Source organism: Ochotona princeps, chromosome 29 (genome assembly GCF_030435755.1).
Source record: "Ochotona princeps isolate mOchPri1 chromosome 29, mOchPri1.hap1, whole genome shotgun sequence".
NCBI lineage: Eukaryota > Metazoa > Chordata > Mammalia > Lagomorpha > Ochotonidae > Ochotona > Ochotona princeps.
The window spans coordinates 17,994,208-18,013,395 of NC_080860.1; the positions used below are offsets into that span (position 1 = coordinate 17,994,208).

At 53.4% G+C, this 19,188-nt stretch overlaps 2 protein-coding genes and 1 pseudogene across 3 annotated transcripts; all 3 read left to right on the forward strand.

The window, feature by feature from the left end:
• The first annotated feature begins 794 nt into the window (after nt 1–794).
• LOC101531751 (D-dopachrome decarboxylase-like) lies at nt 795–7,229 on the forward strand. Of its 2 annotated transcripts, none has more exons than XM_058656650.1 (3): nt 795–902; nt 5,423–5,598; nt 7,007–7,229. In XM_058656650.1, the coding sequence occupies exons 1-3, from the start codon at nt 795–797 to the stop codon at nt 7,077–7,079; spliced, it is 357 nt and encodes a 118-aa protein (XP_058512633.1). In that variant the 3' UTR covers nt 7,080–7,229. The 2 variants fall into 2 exon arrangements, with proteins under 2 accessions (XP_058512633.1, XP_004592082.2); XM_004592025.3 differs by lacking the exon at nt 795–902 and adding an exon at nt 5,003–5,158.
• Nucleotides 7,230–10,025: 2,796 nt separating this feature from the next.
• On the forward strand, nt 10,026–18,441 carry LOC131478248 (D-dopachrome decarboxylase-like). Its single transcript, XM_058656653.1, has 3 exons — nt 10,026–10,165; nt 10,397–10,581; nt 18,218–18,441. The coding sequence occupies exons 1-3, from the start codon at nt 10,040–10,042 to the stop codon at nt 18,288–18,290; spliced, it is 384 nt and encodes a 127-aa protein (XP_058512636.1). The 5' UTR covers nt 10,026–10,039; the 3' UTR covers nt 18,291–18,441.
• LOC101531986 (D-dopachrome decarboxylase-like) lies at nt 16,243–17,466 on the forward strand (annotated as a pseudogene).
• Nucleotides 18,442–19,188: the final 747 nt, after the last annotated feature.

Below are 19,188 nucleotides of genomic sequence, written 5' to 3' on the forward strand. Positions count from 1 at the left end.
GTATCCCAGACTCCACGGAGATTTCCTGAATCATGATGACAGGGCACGATGATCAAGTCTCTGAGCTGCCCTGCCTCCCCCCCATGCCTCCCGCCCAAGGAGGCTGCATTATGTAATTTGCACATTCATGCAGAATATCATGTGTTGCCTGATTACACCCATGAACTCAGGAGTAACAACCATCATTCCTAATATCTCTTCCCCTTGCCCAACCACATCCTAGTGGCTCCTAGAACCTACAAGGGACTGAAAGCCAGGGTCATGTCCAGGTCCACCTGTGCTCATATGTCACTTCATGTCCAGAAAACAGCATCCTATGGAGCTTAAAATCTGGTTGTGAAATGGTTACAGCTCATTGGAAAAAAGAGAGAGAGAAGAAAAAAAAAAGAAAGGAAAGGAAAAAAAAGGATTGTAAGTCATAGAGAGGGTTATTTTCAGTAAGAGGGTGTGGGGCACGGGGAGCCTAGTAAAGATCCCAAAGGTGTGGGTGTTGGTGGGTGGGTCTTTCATCAAGACAGAAGCTGAAGCCCAGGGACCCTAGCACCCCAGGGACTGCAGAGGTCATACAACCGCCCACTGGGACCTTAGGGGTCCGCAGAGATCTGACTTCCTGAAATCAGAGCCAGCACACTGCCCTGCCCAGTCCTTTGGCAGGCAACCATGGGCGGGACCACTGAGTCCCAGCAGCCAATGAGGAGCCCAGCATTGCCCCAGCTGCCTGTTCAAATAAGGCTTCCAGTCCAAGCAGGAGCCAGACTTGTCCTGTCTTCTCTGTCCCTGCCGCTCTTGCCGACATGCCGCTGGTTGAACTGGAAACCAACCTGCCTGCAGACCGCTTACCCGCGGGGCTGGAGAAGCGGCTGAGCCAGGCCACCGCGGCCATCCTGGGCAAACCAGAGAACGTGAGTGTGGCCCCGGGGAGCAGCGGGTGCGTGGGAGACTGAGGTCCTAGGCTTCCAATTCTGTCCACGCCACGAATCCTATGGTGGTCCTGATTGTTCTACTCAAAGCACTGCGACCCTGTGGTCCGCCGCATCCCACCTTAGCTCTCCAGCCGTGACCGCGTGATGGCCCTTCAAGCTCACCTCTCCAGGCCCCTACGACGACGCCACATGGGCTGAGCTTTGACTCCCCGGGGTCGCCTCTCCCCTGGGTCAGCTCCAGTCCCGGCTGACCCTGCTGCAGGTAAAAATTGGTTGTCCCCCGCAGGGCGTCACCGTGATCCTGAGGCCGGGCCTGATCATCCTGATGGGCGGCTCCACGGAACCCTATGTGCACCTGCGGGTCTCCTCCATCGGGCTGGTGGGCAGCGCTGAGCAGAACAGCGCCCACAGCGCCCGCTTCTTCGAGTTCCTTATGAAGGAACTGGCCCTGGGCCAGGACAGGTGTGTAAAGACCCAGGGGAGGACCCACTCGGGAGGAGACTGCACCCTCAGCCCCCCACGCATTCCTCACCCAACCCAGGAAGGGCAGACTCATCCTGGTTGCCAGGCCTCTAATGGTCCTGTGAATGAATAATTGAATGAATGAATGAATGAATGAGTGAATGACCAGCTCTGCAGTGGTTGCCTGTGACACCTGTACCAAGTGTGGCTTGTGGTCTCCAATGTGCTGGTGTGTGAACCTAGAAGACAACTTGAGCACCATTTCCCCAGGAGCATTTCAAGGGTCACAGGGCCTGGCAAGTGTCCTGTGCCTGACATGTCACCTGGCCAAGTAGAGAGATATTACTGCCTGAAGAAAAGCCAGAATTTCATGCCTAGGGAGAGCTTTTCCAAGCTGCTTGGGAGAAATCCTGGGGAGGTGCCCAGAGGCCCCAAAAGAAACTCAGGGACAGAGCCGCAGAGTAGAGAGAGAGCCCTGGCGTGGAGGGTGGGGTGGGGGGTGGGGACTTCAGGACATGTGGGGTCTGGGGCCAGCATTGAAGAGTACCTGGGGATGAGCCATACTCCACTGGGAGCCCCCTCTTTGAACAACAGACATCGGGGTGGGGTTCAAGGGCTCCATTCTCCAGCGAGATGCTAGCACCCAAGCGTGGCATTGGCGTCAAGGGTGACACTGCCCACTGGGTACAGTTCAAGTGCAACTGAGGGCCCCAGGACCTGCAGTAGACCTTCCAGACTCATTGTACACCCAAGGAAGGCTGGCAAGAACTGGCTGCTTCTGGCAGGTGCTTTGACCTGGCCCAAGCTGGGGAGACACAGTCATAAGGAATGGAGCGATGCTCCCAGCTGGGAGCTCTGCAGGTTTCTCACATGTGTGAACTTGACCACTCCTGCATGCCCTCTTGTGCAAACATATGGCCCTCACAGGGTAGATGCCGCCATTATGCCAGTTTTACAGATGGGAAAAGTGAGATTATCACACACTCAGATAAGCCCCTCATGCAGATGCTCAGAACAGTCCTGCACCCCACCCTTCTGCTCGCGTGTGCCAAGTCTCCTTCTCCTCACCATAACCTTCATGTCATTTTGATGAGAGGGGCCTGAGGATTCACACTGTGGATGTGAGCTGGGGGATCACCCCAGCTTCACCTTGAGCCAGGCTTTAAGACATAGGTTGACTGAGATGGGGTACAGGTCCCCGGGGACCGTGCAGTTAGGAGGAGAGGGGACTGCATAGACTTTGGCAAGCACACAGCACCCACACGAAGGCTCCCTCCCGTGTGGTGCCTGTCTTGAGGGGGCTCTGCCTGTCACCTGCTTCTCCGCCAAGGTCATGGGAAAGGTCAGAGCAGGGGATGAGCAGGACTTCAAACTGCAAGGTGGGCTCATGAGCTGGCCTGGTGTGTGTGTGTGGGGGGGAGGTGCAAGATGTGGTGTGAAGCCAAGGAGCTGATAACATTTGTTTTTCTCTCTCCTGAAGGATACTTATCCTGTTTAATCCTGTGGAGCCATGGCAAGTTGGCAAACAAGGGACAGTCCTGACATTTCTGTGATTGTCGCTGCTCCAGGTGTGTCTGTGAGCCAGCGTTCCTGCTCCAGCGGAGGTCCATGGAGTACCAGCTTTGAGCACCCGTCTTAAGCTTACCTCCCAATCCAGCTCCCTGCTAATGCACCTGTAAAAGCAGCATAAGGTGGTCCAAGTGCTTGGGCCTCAGCCAACCACCTGCAGACCCAGCTAGAATTCCTATTCTGGCCTCAGCCTGGCTCAGCTCTGGCCATGCCAACAAGCTGGGAAGTGAATCAGCAGGTGGAAGACCTGTCTCTCCGTCTCTGTAATTCTGCCTTACTAATAAAAAGAGAAATCTTTTAAAACAAAGAGAAAGAAAAGAAGTTTATTTTGATGGATGGTCTTGGAGACCAAGGTCAAGGGTACTTATTGCACTCAGGGGAGGCCAATGGGCTCCAGGTTTTAACTGATGTAGGCATTTGGGGAGTGAGACAGCAGAGGGAAGATGCCTTTCATCTCTATGTAAAACTGCCTTTCAAATCTTAAAAGCGAAAAACCAGCCACGATCTCCTGGTTCAGTTGTCTCCCACGGGAGTATTTGGGGCAAGGATGCTGGCCCCTTCAACACCATCTAAACCTCTCACCACCACCACCACCACCACAGCCTTCTCTAAGCCCCACTGTAGCTCCCAGTCTTGCCACCTGCAGGGAACCACCAGCCACCTGTCTTGTATCCCAGACTCCACGGAGATTTCCTGAATCATGATGACAGGACATGATGATAAAGTCTCTGAGCTGCCCTGCCTCCCCCCCATGCCTCCCGCCCAAGGAGGCTGCATTATGTAATTTGCACATTCATGCAGAATATCGTGTGTTGCCTGATTACACCCACGAACTCAGGAGTAACAACCATCATTCCTAATATCTCTTCCCCTTGCCCAACCACATCCTAGTGGCTCCTAGAACCTACAAGGGACTGAAAGCCAGGGTCATGTCCAGGTCCACCTGTGCTCACATGTCACTTCATGTCCAGAAAACAGCACCCTATGGAGCTTAAAATCTGGTTGTGAAATGGTTACAGCTCATTGGAAAAAGAGAGAGAGAAGAAAAAAAAAAGAAAGGAAAGAAAAAAAAAAAGGATTGTAAGTCATAGAGAGGGTTATTTTCTTTTTTTTTATTTATTAATTTCATTGCATTATGTTACACATTTTTTTTGTTATGCACTGGATATCCCCCCCCGCCCCTCCCCAAACCCTCTCCCCCCACAGTGGATTGCTCCACCTTGTTGCATTTCTATAGTTCAATTTCAGTTGAGATTCTTTCATTGGAGGTTTTGACCAATCATAAAGTCCAGCATCTTATTGTCCTGGTACGTTCAATGGCTTCTTGGTGAGACCATCTCTGGTCTGAAGGTAGAACCAGCAGAGTATCATCCCAATCAAGTAAAAAACCCAACATAATATTTACAACCATTTACAACATTATGGCATTAATTGACATGGTATTGTTTAACCAATATGTTACTAGAGAAATGCATGTTCTCGACCACAACCTGTGACTTCCTCATAGGCATTTCAATTTTGGTTTATATTCAACCATGTTCTATATACCTTAAAATGGCTATAGACTGCTATTCAGCTGTCTCTTGTCTATTTCAATGTTAGTATTTAGCATTTTATAGCATTGAAGCATGATTTTGCTGAATCTGGTTGTTTTTCGGGTAGTCTAACTCTATAACTTTAACAGGACAAATGTCAACAGTTTAGGTGAACGTCTTTGGGAGGGGTGAAGGTTATTTTCAGTAAGAGGGTGTGGGGCACGGGGAGCCTAGAAAAGATCTCAAAGGTGTGGGTGTTGGTGGGTGGGTCTTTCATCAAGACAGAAGCTGAAGCCCAGGGACCCTAGCACCCCAGGGACTGCAGAGGTCATACAACCGCCCACTGGGACCTTAGGGGTCCGCAGAGATCTGACTTCCTGAAATCAGAGCCAGCACACTGCCCTGCCCAGTCCTTTGGCAGGCAACCATGGGCGGGACCACTGAGTCCCAGCAGCCAATGAGGAGCCCAGCATTGCCCCAGCTGCCTGTTCAAATAAGGCTTCCAGTCCAAGCAGGAGCCAGACTTGTCCTGTCTTCTCTGTCCCTGCCGCTCTTGCCGACATGCCGATCGTTGAACTGGAAACCAACCTGCCTGCTGACCGCTTACCCGCGGGACTGGAGAAGCGGCTGAGCCAGGCCACCGCGGCCATCCTGGGCAAACCAGAGAACGTGAGTGAGGCTGGGAAGGTTCAAGGACTGGGGTTCTGCCCGGGTTTCAGGCACAGATTCCTCTAACCCCTGCCCTTCTCCCCAAGGCTCCTTCACTCTGCCTCCAGCAGCTCTCACCCCTGCGCTGAATATCCAGCGTCTTCCCTTATTTCTTTCTTCAGCAGTGACCTTGACTTCTCTGAATGGCAGCTCTCCGAGGTCCCAGGCTTTGGCTGGGGCTCAACTACAGGTGACACTTTCGTTTGTTCCTTCCCATGCCCACAGATCATGCACGTGTTGGTGCGACCGGGCCTGACCATGATGCAGGGTGGCTCCACTGAGCCTGGTGTGCACCTGAGCATTACAGCGTTTGAAGGACTGGGCACCGCAGAGCAGAACCGTGAGCACAGCGCCCGCTTCTTCGAATTCCTCACCAAGGAGCTGGGGCTTGCCAAGGACAGGTGCGTAAGGGGACGCCCATTGCAGGTGCGTAAGGGGACGCCCGTTGCAGGACACTGCTCAGGGCCACATTCGTGTGCAGTCCCCAAAGACAGACTCATCCACATCTGGTGCCCCAGACTCCTCCCCCAGATGAAGGTGGGTTGACCTTTGACTGTCCAAGAATGTCATCATGGCTTTTTCTAATCCTCAGCGGTACAAGTGGGCACAGAGTAGGCTGTCTTCATCAACCCTCTCGCCAGGGGCTCTGCAAGGGTCTCATGGCCTGGCAGGTGTTCTGTGCCTCACTTGGCACCTGGGCAAATGGGGAGATGCTATTGCTGGGAAATAATCAGAGTCTCATACCCAAGGAGAGTTTTTTCAAGCCGCTTGGGAGAAATGCTATGGAAATATGGATGCCAGGGAGAACCCAGGCTCAGCGTCACAGAGCAGCGAGAAAGCCCTGGCCAGGGGAAGCAGCAGATTCGGGACACGTGGAGTCTGGGGCCAGCACTGACCAGTACCTGGTGATGAGCCATCCTCCGTTGGGTGGCCCTCTTTACTGAACAAAGCAGGGAGGTGTGATGGTCACCCTCCACCACCGTGAGATGCTGCCACCCAGATGTGGCATTGGTGTCAAAGGTGACACTGCCCACTGGGTGCAATTCCAGTCAGTGAGGAGCTGAGGACAGCAGGGCCTGCAGAGGACCTTCCAGGGTGGAGCCTTTGTGTACCCAAGGAAGGCTGGCAAACACTGGTGACTCCTGGCAGGTGCTGCGATGTGGGTGGAGCCAGGGAGAGAGGATGATTCCCATAGATGCAGCTAATGCGCATGTGCAGGGAATTCTATAGGTTCTTTTCAGGCCTGCCCCCAGTCTGGCCTTTCCCCGGAAGTGTCGTCTGCATTTTTGAGGGCTCCACAGAGAGGAGAAGAGACGCTTGCCACTCAGCTCTCCCTGCTGTGCTCATCAGCTGCCACTTGCTGTCGCCAGCAGGAGAGGGGTACCAGGGACTTGATCATTCCTCCTTAGATGTTACTTGGGAGTTGTCCCACACCAGCTTGGAATGTGGTTTTGAGGAGGCAAAGGTTGACTGAGACCATGCGCAGGTCTCCTGCAGGTCTCCTGCAGTCAGGAAGAGGGTGACTGTTGCTGTGAGCCCACACACTGGTGGACTTGGGTGCACACTGCACCTGCTGGGAGGCCCCCAGGTCAACTCTGTCCTTGTTGGGTGGGCAGTGCCTGTCTGCAAGAGGCATGTGCTGTCCTGTCCAGGTAATGGGAGATCATTACCCGGACATACATGCCTTCAGGCTGCAGGGCAGGTTGAGCCGGGATGTGCTGGGGGAAGTCTCACGGGAAGCTCCAGGGAGGGGTGTCCAGGATGAACCCTTAGCCACAGAGCTGATAACTTCTTCTTTGTGTCTTGTAGAATACTTATTCGCTTCTATCCAGTGGAACGCTGGCAGATCGGCATGAATGGGACAGTTGCAACGTTCTTATGATTGTCGCCAAAGGATCCGGGGTGTCTGATGTTTGCCACATCCTGGTTGGGTGGGGATCTGGGAGATGCCAACTTTGAGCTGAGCTGCACATGACCTCCCAGGTCCCCAACGTCCTGACCAATAAATGAAGAGAGCCTCACAGTGCAGACATGACTTGTGCGCCTTCTTGTCCCTCGACCAGGCCCCCTGGTCCAACATGGGCAGTGTGTTTGGCATGTGTGGCAGGCATTTCCTGTGCTGTTTCTCCTGGCAGTGACATTGTCAGAGTACACACGAGTTGGGGCGGGGGAGGGACCGTCCTGCTGACTCTGTTCCCACAATCTGGGGGTGAAGTCTGACCTGGGGCTTCCTGCATACTCTGCTGTCCTCTGCCTGGGGTGTCCTGATGCGTTCCACCTCTGTGGACTACTGTGTCAGGCAGGCACCTGCCCAGGGCAATGCTGTGTTTCTCCTTCTCCCTGAGTGTTCATCGAGTCCTCCCCTAAGTTGTGCAGCTCCTAAGCAACAGTAACAGCAATGACCCCAACTCTTTTTGTGCCTTTTCAAAAGCATTAGTTTCTTTTTGTGTTGACAATAACACAATGTCATAGACTGGGTGAGTTATAATGAAAAGAGATGCAGAAACCAGCCTTGTGTCCAGGAGGGTTAAGCTGCCACCTGCAACACTGGCATCCCATATGATGCCTGTTCAGTTCCTGGCTGCTCTGCTTTCCATCCAGCTCCCTGCCAATGCACCCGATAAAGGAGCAGTGGATGCTCTAAGTCCTTGGGCTTTTGCTACCCACCTGTTGACCTGGAGAGAGTTCCAATCTGGCTTCGGCCAGTCCCAGACTGGGACACTGTAGACATTGGCGGATGACAAGCAGGTGGAAGACCTGTCTCTCCTTCTCTGTAATTGTGTGTTACTCATTCTTTAAAAATGCATGTTTTAATTGGAAAGTGATATTTAGAGAGAGTAAGAGAGACAGAGAGAAGGATCTTCCATCTGCGGGTTCATTCCTCAAGTGACTCCCAAAGGCTGGCCTCAGCCAATCTGAAGCCAGGAGCTGCTTCCAGGTCTCCCTTGTGGGTGCAGGGTCCCAAGGCTTTGAGACATCCTCTCCTACTTTCCCAAGCTATAGGCATGAGTATATGGATGAGTAGTGGAGCAGCCGGGATACAAGGCAGCACCCATATGGGATGCAGGTGTGTGCAAGACTAGGAATTTGACCACTAAGCTACCCTGTAGGGCACCTCTTCTTTTTTTAACAAGAGGTTTATTTGGCTTATGGTCCTGGAATCCAAGGTTCATTCTTGCTGCGTCTGGTTGTAAACCAGAGCGGACCCTTCCAGAAGCAGTGTGTGCATGTGTCCCTTCTAGTCATTCTTCATCCTTTATAATACCTCCTGGAATAAGCAATATTGCTGGAGGTTGTATTGTTTTGTGGGGACTAATGCTGTGTTGCAGAAGACGAAGGTGGTGCTGCCCTTCTACAAGGTCATTCTCCCCCGTCGATGCTAACTGGATCCCAGTTGACCCATTTCCTGCAACAGCAGTAAAGATAGTACTAGTACTTGGCCTAAACCACTCACAGGGGGAGACCCAGATGGAGTGCAGGCTCCTGGTTTCAATCATTGTGAGCATTCTGGGAGAGAGCCAGCACAGGAAAGATCCCTTTGATCTCTTTACAAATCTGCCTGTCCAATCTTTTTAAAAAAAATGTATTTGTTTTTATTGGAAAGTCAGATATATAGAAGGAAGAGAGACAGAGAGAATGGTCTTCTGTCCAATGATTTACTCCCCAACTGGCCACAATTGCTGGAGCTGAGCCAATTTGAAGCCAGGAGCCTGGAGCCTGTTCTGGGTCTCCCATGCAGGTACAGGATCTCAAGACTTTGGGCCATCCTTGACTGGTTTCCCAGGCCACAAACAGGGCTCTGGATGGGAAGTGTGCTTGCCGGAATTAGAACCGCCACCCATATGGGAGCCCTGTGTGGTAGCCAAGATCTTTCGCTGCTAGGCTACCGCACTGAACCCTGTCTTTCAATTCTTAAAAAAAAACAAAAAACAAAAAATAACAACAAAAGAAGATAAAAGAGGAATGATATCCTAGTCTCTTCCCATGGGAGTTTTGGGTACAGCTGGGTGATCCCTCTCACATCGCTCTCATCACCACCACAGCCTTCTTTAGGCCCCATTGTGGCTCCCAGTCTTGCCACCTGCAGGGGGCCACCAAGCCACCTGTCTTGTATCCCAGACTCCACAGAGATCTCCTGAATCATGGTGACAGGGCATGATGACAAAGTCGCCTGGCTGGCCTGCCTCCCCCCATGCCTCCCACCCAAGGAGGCTGCTTTATGTAATATGCACACATGTGCACAATGTCACGTGTGTTGGACTGAATGAAGCTATACCCATGGGCCCACACATGATGATCTTTGTTCCTACCCTATCTCTTCCCCCTGCCCCAGTGGCTTCTCTCCCCTACAAGAGGGTAAAAGCCAAGATCACACCCAGCCCCACCTGCGTGCCACGTGTTACTTTATGTGCAGAGAACAGCACCCAGGTTTCCCTTTGGAACTTGAAATCTGATTGTGAAATGGTTGACATTTCATTGAGAAAAAGGTCTTGCAAGCCACATGGAGAGGGTTATTGTGAGAGATCAGGAGAAGGATTCCACAGGGTCATGTGGGGAGTGGTTCAGACTTCATCTAGATAGAAGCTAGATCCAAAGTACCCTAACACCTCAGTGCCTGCTGATGTCAGAGCCCTACCCACTGGGACATTAGGGGCCCCAAGAGATCTGACTTCCTGAAATCAGAGCCAGCACACTGGCCCTACCCAGTCCTTTGGCAGGCAGCCATGGGAGGGACCTCTGAGGCCCCACAGCCAATGAGGAGCGCAACTGCCACACAAAGTCCAACCCTCTGCCCCGCTCCCTGTTCTAATACACCTGCCAATCCCTGTAGCAAAAGTTACCATGTCTTCGCTTCCCGACATGCCGACCATTGAACTGGACACCAATCTGCCCACCAGGCGCCTGCCTGCGGGGCTGGAGAAGCGGCTATGCCAGGCAGCTGCCACCATCCTGAACAAACCCGAGAATGTACGTGAGCTTGGGGGCGGTTGCAAGAATTGGGATATTGCCTTGGGTAAATGTCCAGATTACCCTAGTCTGATTCCCACCTCCCACAAACTCTTCATGGGCATCCTCCCTTGCCACCCTCCCTTGCCACAATCCAAGCAGTGATTTTCAGAGCTTCCATGGTTGGGGCCCAGCTTCAGGCGACACTTTGGTTGTTTCTCCCCCTAACCTCTGCCCAGCTTTGACCCACAGTACATAAACGTGATCGTGAGGCCAGGCCTGACCATGCTGCATCTCAGCTCTGAGGAGCCCTGTGTCCAGCTGTGCATCAGGGCCTTGGGTGTGGTGGGCACTGCTGAGCAGAACCGCAGCCACAGCGCCCGATTCTTTGAGTTCCTCTGCAAGGAGTTGGTCTTGGGTCAGGACAGGGGCGCAAGGCCACTGGCCACACCCACCGGGGTTGCAGGGGGGTGGGAGGGCGGGGGTGGGGGTGACTGCAGATCCTTGGGAGCCAGCCCCCCTGACCCAGTAGGGGCCTGGGGGATAGCAGCTTTGATGACCCCCTTGGGCTAACCTGCCTGTGATTTTCCTGGTCCCCCGTGGTTCTGACCAATAAATGAAGAGAGCCTCACAGTTCAGATAAGACTTGGGCACCTTTTTGTCCCTCGACCGGTCCTACTGGGCCAACATGGGCAGTGTGTTCGGTGTGTACAGCAAGCATTTCCTGTGCCTGAGTCTCCAGGCAGCTGCATTGGCAGAGTGTACATCTGGGGGTGGAGGGTCCAGCCTGCTCCCACACTCTGTTCCCACAATCTGGGGGTGAAGCCTGTCCTGGGGCTTCCTGCAGACTCTGCTGGCCTCCTGAGGTCACTGTCCTCAACCTGCAGTTGCCTGGGCCGTTCCTCCTCCATGGACTGCTGCGACCTGCAGGAGTCCCGGGCGGGGCGGGCTGTAGGCACCTTCCCTGGGTGTTGCTGTGCTTCTTTGCTCTGGCCTCTCACCGAGTTCCGTCTTGAGCGTGCACCTTGCAAATCCTCATGTTCCAAAAGAGCCTGGCCTGGAAATACAGTGTCTGCTAGGAGAAAGTGAATGGAAGCAGTCTCTGCCCCTCCACTGAAAATATATTTATTTTATTTTGGAGATGTCTTTATTTTTATTGAAAAGGTAGATTTACAGAGAGAAGGAACGACAGAAAGAAAGATCTTCCATCCACTGGTTCACTCCCCAGATGGCTGCAACAGCCGGAGTTGAGCTGATCCAAAGCCAGTAGCTACGAGCTTCTTCTGGGTTTCCCACAATGGGTGCAGGTTCCCAAAGTTTTGTGCTGTTATCCCACTGCTTTCCCAGGCCGCAGGCAGGGAGCTGGATTGGAAGTGGAGCAGCTCAGATGTAAACTGATGCCCATATGGGATCCTTGCGTGTGCAAAGCGAGGATTTAGCCATTGAACCGTCTCCAAAAATGTATTTATTTTGAAGGTAGAATAACAGAAAATGAGATGTTCCATCCACTGGTTCCCTCCCTGAAATGGCCACAATGATGTTGGCTGGGCCAGGCAGAAGCCAGGGTGGCAGGGACCCAAGTAGTTAGATCATCTTCTGTTGCTTTTCCAGGTGCATTAGCAGGAAGCTGAATGAAAAACAGGACAGTGGGAACTTGAATCTGCACTCTGATGAGGGATGCTGATGTCACAGGTGGCTGCTTAAGTTGCGTTGCCACTTCCTATTTCAGAGCATAGATGAGTAGAATGGGGAACCACCAAGGAAGCATCCATTTCAGCAGCGTTCCAGCTGTCCCCTGTAGAGTGCTTTGTCACGCTGCCCTGTCTTGTCAAATACCTGAGAATCTATGCTCCAGGAGAAGACTAAATTGATATGTTCAGCCTGTGTGGTCAACAATGTTTAATAAAAACAGTTTACAGTGGAATATGCTGCACCTGCTGTCTTTGCACCTGTCCCTGGCTGAGCATCCTTGGGTTTTTTCCTCTGTATCCCATCCTAACTTGATCTGTGCCTTTTCCTTCCACTAGCCCATTTCATTGGCTGGACTTTTGGGGTAAGGGTAGGTTCCCCTAGCCTGCTCAGAAGTCAGAGGTCCCCCCCCACATACCTCCCTCTGGAATAAGATGATGGATCAGAGGGGAGGTCATCCTAGGGTCCAAGGAGGGGGGCCGTGGTAGAACTGGCCTGGCCCATGGATGGATCACACCAGAAGGGAATTTTGCCAAGCCCAGGCACCCACATCAGCATCTGCTTGGTTCAACCCCAAGAGTGTGGACACAGGACTGGTGGACCTCGAATGGGGCAAGGATCTGGGATCCAGCCACCCAGATCCAGTCTGGCTTCTTGGGAAGTGCCTCTGCCTCTCTAGGGGGTCCTAGGAATCTGGTACATGCAGGAGTCAGGCAGGGACAGGTAGAGACCTGAGTGTGCTGTGGGTTCTCCCAACGCATGCAACTAACTTCCCCTATAGGCAGGCAGCGCCCCAGAGCCAACGTGCTGTGTTCTGGAGCTCAGGCAGCACAGAGGGGACCTGAAGAGGGAGAGGGGAAGGGGAGAGGTCATCGAAGACTTCCTGGGAGAGGAGGGCAGTCTGAGACAGGTTGAGAAGTGATATCCCACTGTCACCTGGAAGGTGGGTGTGAGTGGTAGCTAGCTTCGAGGATTGGCTCAGTCCAACCCCAGCCATGGGAGCCTGAGCCAGAGGATGCTAACTCTCTGTTTCTCTCTATCTCCCTGCCTAATAAATGAATTAAAGGGCCCGGTGGCATGGCCTAGCGGCTAAAGTCCTCGCCTTGAAAGCCCCAGGATCCCATATGGGGGCCGGTTCTAATCCCGGCAGCTCCACTTCCCATCCAGCTCCCTGCTTGTGGCCTGGGAAAGCAGTTGAGGATGGCCCAATGCATTGGGACACTGCACCCGCGTGGGAGACCCGGAAGAGGTTCCAGGTTCCCGGCTTCGGATCGGTGCACATCGGCCCATTGCGGCTCACTTGGGGAGTGAATCATCGGACAGAAGATCTCCTCTCTGTCTCTCCTCCTCTGTGTATATCTGGCTGTAATAAAATGAATAAATCTTTAAAAAAAAAATAAATGAATTAAAATGTAAAACATTCTGCTCAGATCTGAGTCCTAAGAACAATACATCCTGAAAAACCAGAGTTGGCCAATCCAAGCACTTGGGAGTACTAACACGGCACAAGAGGGGAACTCAAGTCACACAGTCAAGGAGTGAACCCTCCTTCCACTTCCCCCTACCCACACACCTTCAGTCCCAAGCTCTTAGCAGTCAATGCTGTTAACTCCAGCCCTTGTGTACACCCTATACAGCCTGGAAAGATGGCTCTGGGAGAGAGACAAAAACAAAAATCCCACAACTCGAAGCCCTCGCTTTTGCTACACGTTGATAGAGAGTGAATAAGAGTCACTGTAGGAAAACAGAGAGACTCTTCCATCAATGTCCAGTTTCTGAGTCCAGAAGGACTAAGCCCAGCCACAGGAGAAAAAAAAACTCAACAAAGAGAAGTAGATGGGCTTGCCTGTACAGTGAAATTTGGTATATGAGCAAAGAGTTAAACTTAAGATCAGCCCTAGGATAAGGTAGGTAGAGCAGTGTAAAACTACATGAGACTAGAGTGACATGTTGCTGTTTTTTTTTTTTTAAGATTTATTATTTTTTTTAATTTGAAAGACAGATTTACAGATGCTGGTTCACTCATCAAATGGCTGCAATGGCCAGAGCTGAGCTAATTCAAATCCAGGAGCCAGAAGCTTCGTCTGAGTCTCCCATGAGGGTACAGGGACCCACAGACTTGGACCAGCTTCAGCTGCTTTCCCAAGCCACAAGAAGTGAGCTGGACAGGATGTGGAACAACTGGGACATGAAGTGGCACCTATATGGGATGCTGGCAATTGAAGGTGGAGGATTAACTTACTGAGCCATGGCACCGGTTCCCCATCTCCTCCATGAATGACATTCCCTCAGAAGCTCTCAGAGTCTCAGCAAAGACACCAGAGAAGGCAGCAGCATTTGCATGCCCAGCATTTGTATTTCCAGAGTTCTTGGTAGTAGCTGGCAACAGTGGCCACCCTGAGTGTGCAAGGGGGTGGGAGGTGGGTATGCCATGCAGGCAGGGCCACCTCTTTTCTGGGAGGCGTAAGTAGGTTTCCAGGACTTTCACCCTGAGTCTATCCCGAGTGTCTGGGAAGCTCCTTGGTCTGACGCAGCAGAAGAAGCTGGGGTGTGTTTGAGGGTAGAAAGGGAGTGTCGCAGGGGGACCAAGCAGGGAGAGGGAGGGAGATTTCTGTTATTGAGGTTTGATCTGGGGACCAGAGCCAATGTTGTTGGAAATGTATAGCCTTGGGCCCCCAGCCTCATCCTTAACCATGCACTTAACCCAGCCAGATAGGAGAGTACATGTATGGATTCACACACAGAGAATTAAGCAACACAGAGGGGATAATTGTTGTGGCCCTAAGGGTTAAGACCAAGGCCAAGCCTCTGACCCCGGCATCCCATAAGAGTGTGGGAGTTCTGGCTGCTCCACTTCCAATCCAGTTCCCTGCTAATGCCCCTGAAGAAGCAGCAGAGTATGGTCTAATGTCTTGGGCACCTGCCACTCACGTGGGGGACCCAGGTGGAGTGCTAAGCGTCTGGGTTCAGCCTGACCCAGCCCTGGCCACCGGGACCACTAATGAAGTGCTAGATGGGAGATCTCTCTTCCCCCATCTCTTCCTTTCTCTCTGTAACTCTGCATAGCGAATCAATATCGAAGTCCGGGGTTCAGTGAGAGGTGGAGTGGGAACAGTGGGAGGTGGAGCGGGTTCTGTGTTAGGGCAGTGGGGAGCCATGGAAGGTTTCCTGCAAGAGGAGGAGAATGGGCAGAATGAAGAGGCAAAGGATCATCCCCCACCCCACCATGCCTTCAAGTCTACCATGTGGTTTGCACTTGAGCCATCTTTGCTGCCTTCCAGACTGAACATTAGCAGGAGGCTCGATCCAAAGCAGATGAGGCATTAGGGCCCAGGTACTATGATGTGGAATGCGGGCGTCCAAAGCAGTGGCTTCACCTGCTACATTACCACAACATTCCAACCAACGCGGATATAAAATCTGACCTGTGTGATGTAGTTACATTCACCACTCAGTTTGTGGTTGTGGTTGCTGTTTTTGCAAGAGCAATTAGAAGCATGGTCCACCAACTCTTAGGGTTTGAAAAAGATTTAGTTCCCCAAGTTCACACAGATATGTACATTCTTATGTCTTCTGGAAAAAAGATGGTTTGGGGCTGGTGCCAAGTTAAGCGTCTGCCTGTAGCACCGGTATTCCATATGTGCCCTGGTTTGAGTCCCAGCTGTTCCAGTTCCGATTCAGCTCCCTGCTAGTGGCCTGGAAAAGCAGCAGAGGATGGCCCAGGTCTATGGACCCCTGCACTCACGTGGCAGACCTGAAGGAAGTTTCTGGCTCCTGGCTCCTGACTTTGGTCTAGCCAGACCATTTGGGGAGTGAACCAGTCCATGGAAGCCCCATCTTCAACCGGGAGTCTTCAAAACTGTAATTGGAAATAGGCGTTCCTTCCTCAAGGGCTGCCTCATTTACCCAGCAGCAGCTTTCCAAGACGAATCAACACCCTTTGCCACCCCCTGGTGGACAGCGACGACATCAACGTCTCGAGAGGCTGTGGGATCAGAGAACAGATGCTGTTACTTACAGGCAGCACGCAGCCCCCACTGGAGTCATCAGATCTCCATTAAGGACTAGAAGTTCCAGACGTTGAAAAGGTGACAACTTCATTCTTGGGGTCTTTCTTGTGTGCTTTTGGATGGATGCTCAGATGTCCACCTCAACAGGAAGCCAGCGGTCCGCAACACCAATGACGAGCGGACAAGGAACCTTCCCTCCCCCTTCCCGGCCACGCAGGATGGCGGCGGGAAGCGCCGGACTGGGTCGGGGTGGAAGTCTGGCTGCCCCGTTCCGGCAAAGCAAGGGTAGGGGGCGTGTAGCCTCGGCAGCCAATCACGGAGCGCTGAGTCTCTGCCAGCCAATGAAGAGGCTGGTCGCGAGGTCAGCCCACCCGTTTCCCTCTCCCCGGAAGTTTAAGCTCTGTGGTCCAGCTCGTCCTTCCCGGCTTTCCCCTCCGTCCCTCTCCCGGCCTCGACATGCCCTTCGTAGAGCTGGACACGAACCTGCCCAGCCGACCGCGGTGCCCGCAGGCCTGGAGAAGCGGCCTGTGCGGCGGCCACTGCCGCCATCCTGGGCAAACCTGAGGAAGGTAAGCGTGCCTGGGAAGCGGCGGCCTCGAGGAGGTTGGGATTGGGGGATCCTGCTCGGTCCACGTCCAGAGTCCCCCAAACAGCGACCCTCACCTTTGTCCCCAGGAACCAGCCCTCCGCACTCCGTATCCCGAAGCTCTGGCCTCCCGAACCCCGGTGATCCCGCCTGACCCCTTCCCCCACTGCTCCTCAGCCATGACCCGGCAAGGTGCCCTCCAGCCCCCGGACCCTCGAGGTCGCCTGGCCCTCTTGCTGCCTTCCTCAGCTATGACGTGGCCAGCCTCCCAGCCCCCAAGATCCCCCAGCCCCCCAGCCCTCGGAAGTCGCCTGGCCCGCGTGCCACCTGCCCACTTCGGATCCCAACGCTATGCAGGTACCTGCCCCCACCGCCGCGCCATCACAGCCTCAGGCCAAAGGTCCTCGTTTCGCCCTTTAGGGCGCCGTCAGCGTGACCGTGCGGCCGGGCCTGCCCATGGTGCTGGGCGGCTCGCTCTGATCCCTGCGCGCGCAGCTGTGCGTGTCCTCCATCGGCGTGGTGGCAGCGCCGAGCAGAACCGCGGCCACAGCGCCCGCTTCTTCGAGGTCCTCACCAAGGAGCTGCCCTGGGCCAGGACAGGTGGGCAAAGGCTGTGTAGGGGAGTGGGAGAGAAAAGGGGAGGGGGAGACATTCCACTGGGGGTGACTGCTCCCCGGGAAGGTACCTGATCCCAGCTCCGGACCCCTCAGGCAGGGAAGAGACATGTTCCTGTTCAACACACACACACCTACCTACCCACCCACCCACACACACACACACACACACCCTCCAGGACAGACCCGTCTGGACCAGGTTCCCTGGTGGTAGGTCTGTCTTGAGCAGCTGCAGGAGGGAATGAATGAACTCAGTGTTTCTAGTAGGAAGTCCAGGCTCCTGGCTGGGGTATCAGACCTGGTCCCAGCTGGAGAGAGAAGAAGTCCTACAGCTGTAATGCTGGGACACGTGTCCATTCAGCGGTCAGGGACTCCACAGGTTCTCGCATTGGCTCTTTAGAGGCCCGTGCCCTGACCCATTAAACAGACCCATCGCTCTCATGAGGTGACATCTGCATTATGACAGTTTCACAGAGAGGGACTGGTGGAAGTGGTGTTGTCGCTCACCCCCACCAAGCTGCTCATTCATTCATTTTTTAAGAAAAGATTTATCTGGTTTATTTGAGTTATAGGGGAGACAGAGGAAGAAACACACACATATACGCACGTTCTCTTCCATTCACTCCCTGGACAGCCACATTGGCCAGGGCTGGACCAGGCTGGAGCCAGAAGCCAGGAGCCAGGAGGAACTCCGTCTGAGTCTCCCACATGGATGCAGGGGCCCAACTACTTGAGTTATCCTCTGTTATTTTTCCCAAGCCACTAACAAAGTGAAACTGCCAGGATTTGAACTGATGCCCATCCATTCCATAGTTGGGATTAACCCTGTGCCTGCTGGCTGAGACAGGCTGACACAGGCCCTCAGGAACCTGCAGGAGCTGGGGGGCAGGGAGCGGGTCTGGGCAGATGACTCTGCACTCGTAGACTCATGGACATAGCTGAGCACCCAGCAGCCACCCAGATGGTTGTGTTTTGTCCATGCTGGGTGGGCCACGCCTAGCTTCTGTAGCCCTCAACCACATGGTCTGTTAGGTCAGGAAAAGGTCATCGTTGGGCTTAAAAGTGGCTGGTGGGTCAAGGTGGGCTGGTGGAGTGAACGCATCACCTAGGAGGGGCTGATGCGATGTCATATTAGCTAAAAAGTTGATATCGATTTTTTTTTCCTGTTTTGAAGGATACTTATCCGGTTTTGTCCTCTGGAGCCTTGGCAAGTTGGCAAGCAAGGGACAGTCATGACGTTTTTATGATTGTCATGGAGAGACACAAGGACGTACTGAGTTGGCTGCCTTTTCTGGAAAGTTGGATCACCTTCCCCCTCCCACCCCCGAGGCAGACAGGCCTGTGATGCCCTCCCTCCTCCTCATGCTAAATAAATCAGGAGACTTCCATCATTCCAATGGGACCTCTATACCTCCCAAGTCCCCGTGTCCCCAGCATCCTGGACCTCCATGGGCAGTGATATTTCTTAGGAGGGAAAACTGGGGGAGCCTGGAGTTCGGGTATTCACATCTGGGTATGAAGGGTACCTCCTAGAAGCTTTGTTCATAACACAGGCTACAGGTGAGGTCTACGTAGGCAGCTGGCCTGGCCTGGGGCTTCCCTGCAGGCTCTGCTGGTCCCCTGAGCTCCTGTTCTCACCTTGCGGTGGCCTAGGCCATTCTTTCTCTTTAAAACTGCTCTGCTCTGTACGAGACTGGGGCAAGCTGGGCTGTAGCACCTGCCCTGGGGATTTGCTGTATGTCACCTTCTCCCTCGACTCTGCTGAGAATCCTCAGGTGCTTGCCACTTGTAAAACCCATGCCTCTTGCAACCAGCACTGTGGCGTCATAGGCTAAGCTTTCACCTGCAGTGCCAGCATCCCGTATGGGCAACTGGTTCGTGTCCCAGCTGCTCCGCTTCCCATCCAGCTCCCTGCTTGTGGCCTGGGGAAGCAGCAGAGGATGGCCCAAAGCCTTAGGGCCCTGCACTCGTGTGGGAGACCCAGAAGAAGCTCCTCGCTTCTGGCTTCGGATTGACTCAGCTCCGGCCTTGCGGCCATTTGGAGAGTGAATCGTTGGGTGGAAGATCTTCCTCTCTGTCTCTCCTCCTCTCTGTGTATCTGCCCTTTCCAAGAAGATTAAATAAATTTTTAAAAACATGCATCAG

Coding starts and splice junctions, on each gene's coding strand:
- LOC101531751 (XM_058656650.1), top strand. CDS start 795: ATGCCGCTGGTTGAACTGGAAACCAACCTGCCTGCAGACCGCTTACCC. Junction 903..5,422: donor TCCTGGGCAAACCAGAGAAC/GTGAGTGTGGCC, acceptor CCATGCCCACAG/ATCATGCACGTGTTGGTGCG. Junction 5,599..7,006: donor CTGGGGCTTGCCAAGGACAG/GTGCGTAAGGGG, acceptor TGTGTCTTGTAG/AATACTTATTCGCTTCTATC.
- LOC131478248 (XM_058656653.1), top strand. CDS start 10,040: ATGTCTTCGCTTCCCGACATGCCGACCATTGAACTGGACACCAATCTG. Junction 10,166..10,396: donor TCCTGAACAAACCCGAGAAT/GTACGTGAGCTT, acceptor TTTGACCCACAG/TACATAAACGTGATCGTGAG. Junction 10,582..18,217: donor GGTCAGGACAGGGGCGCAAG/GCCACTGGCCAC, acceptor CCTGTTTTGAAG/GATACTTATCCGGTTTTGTC.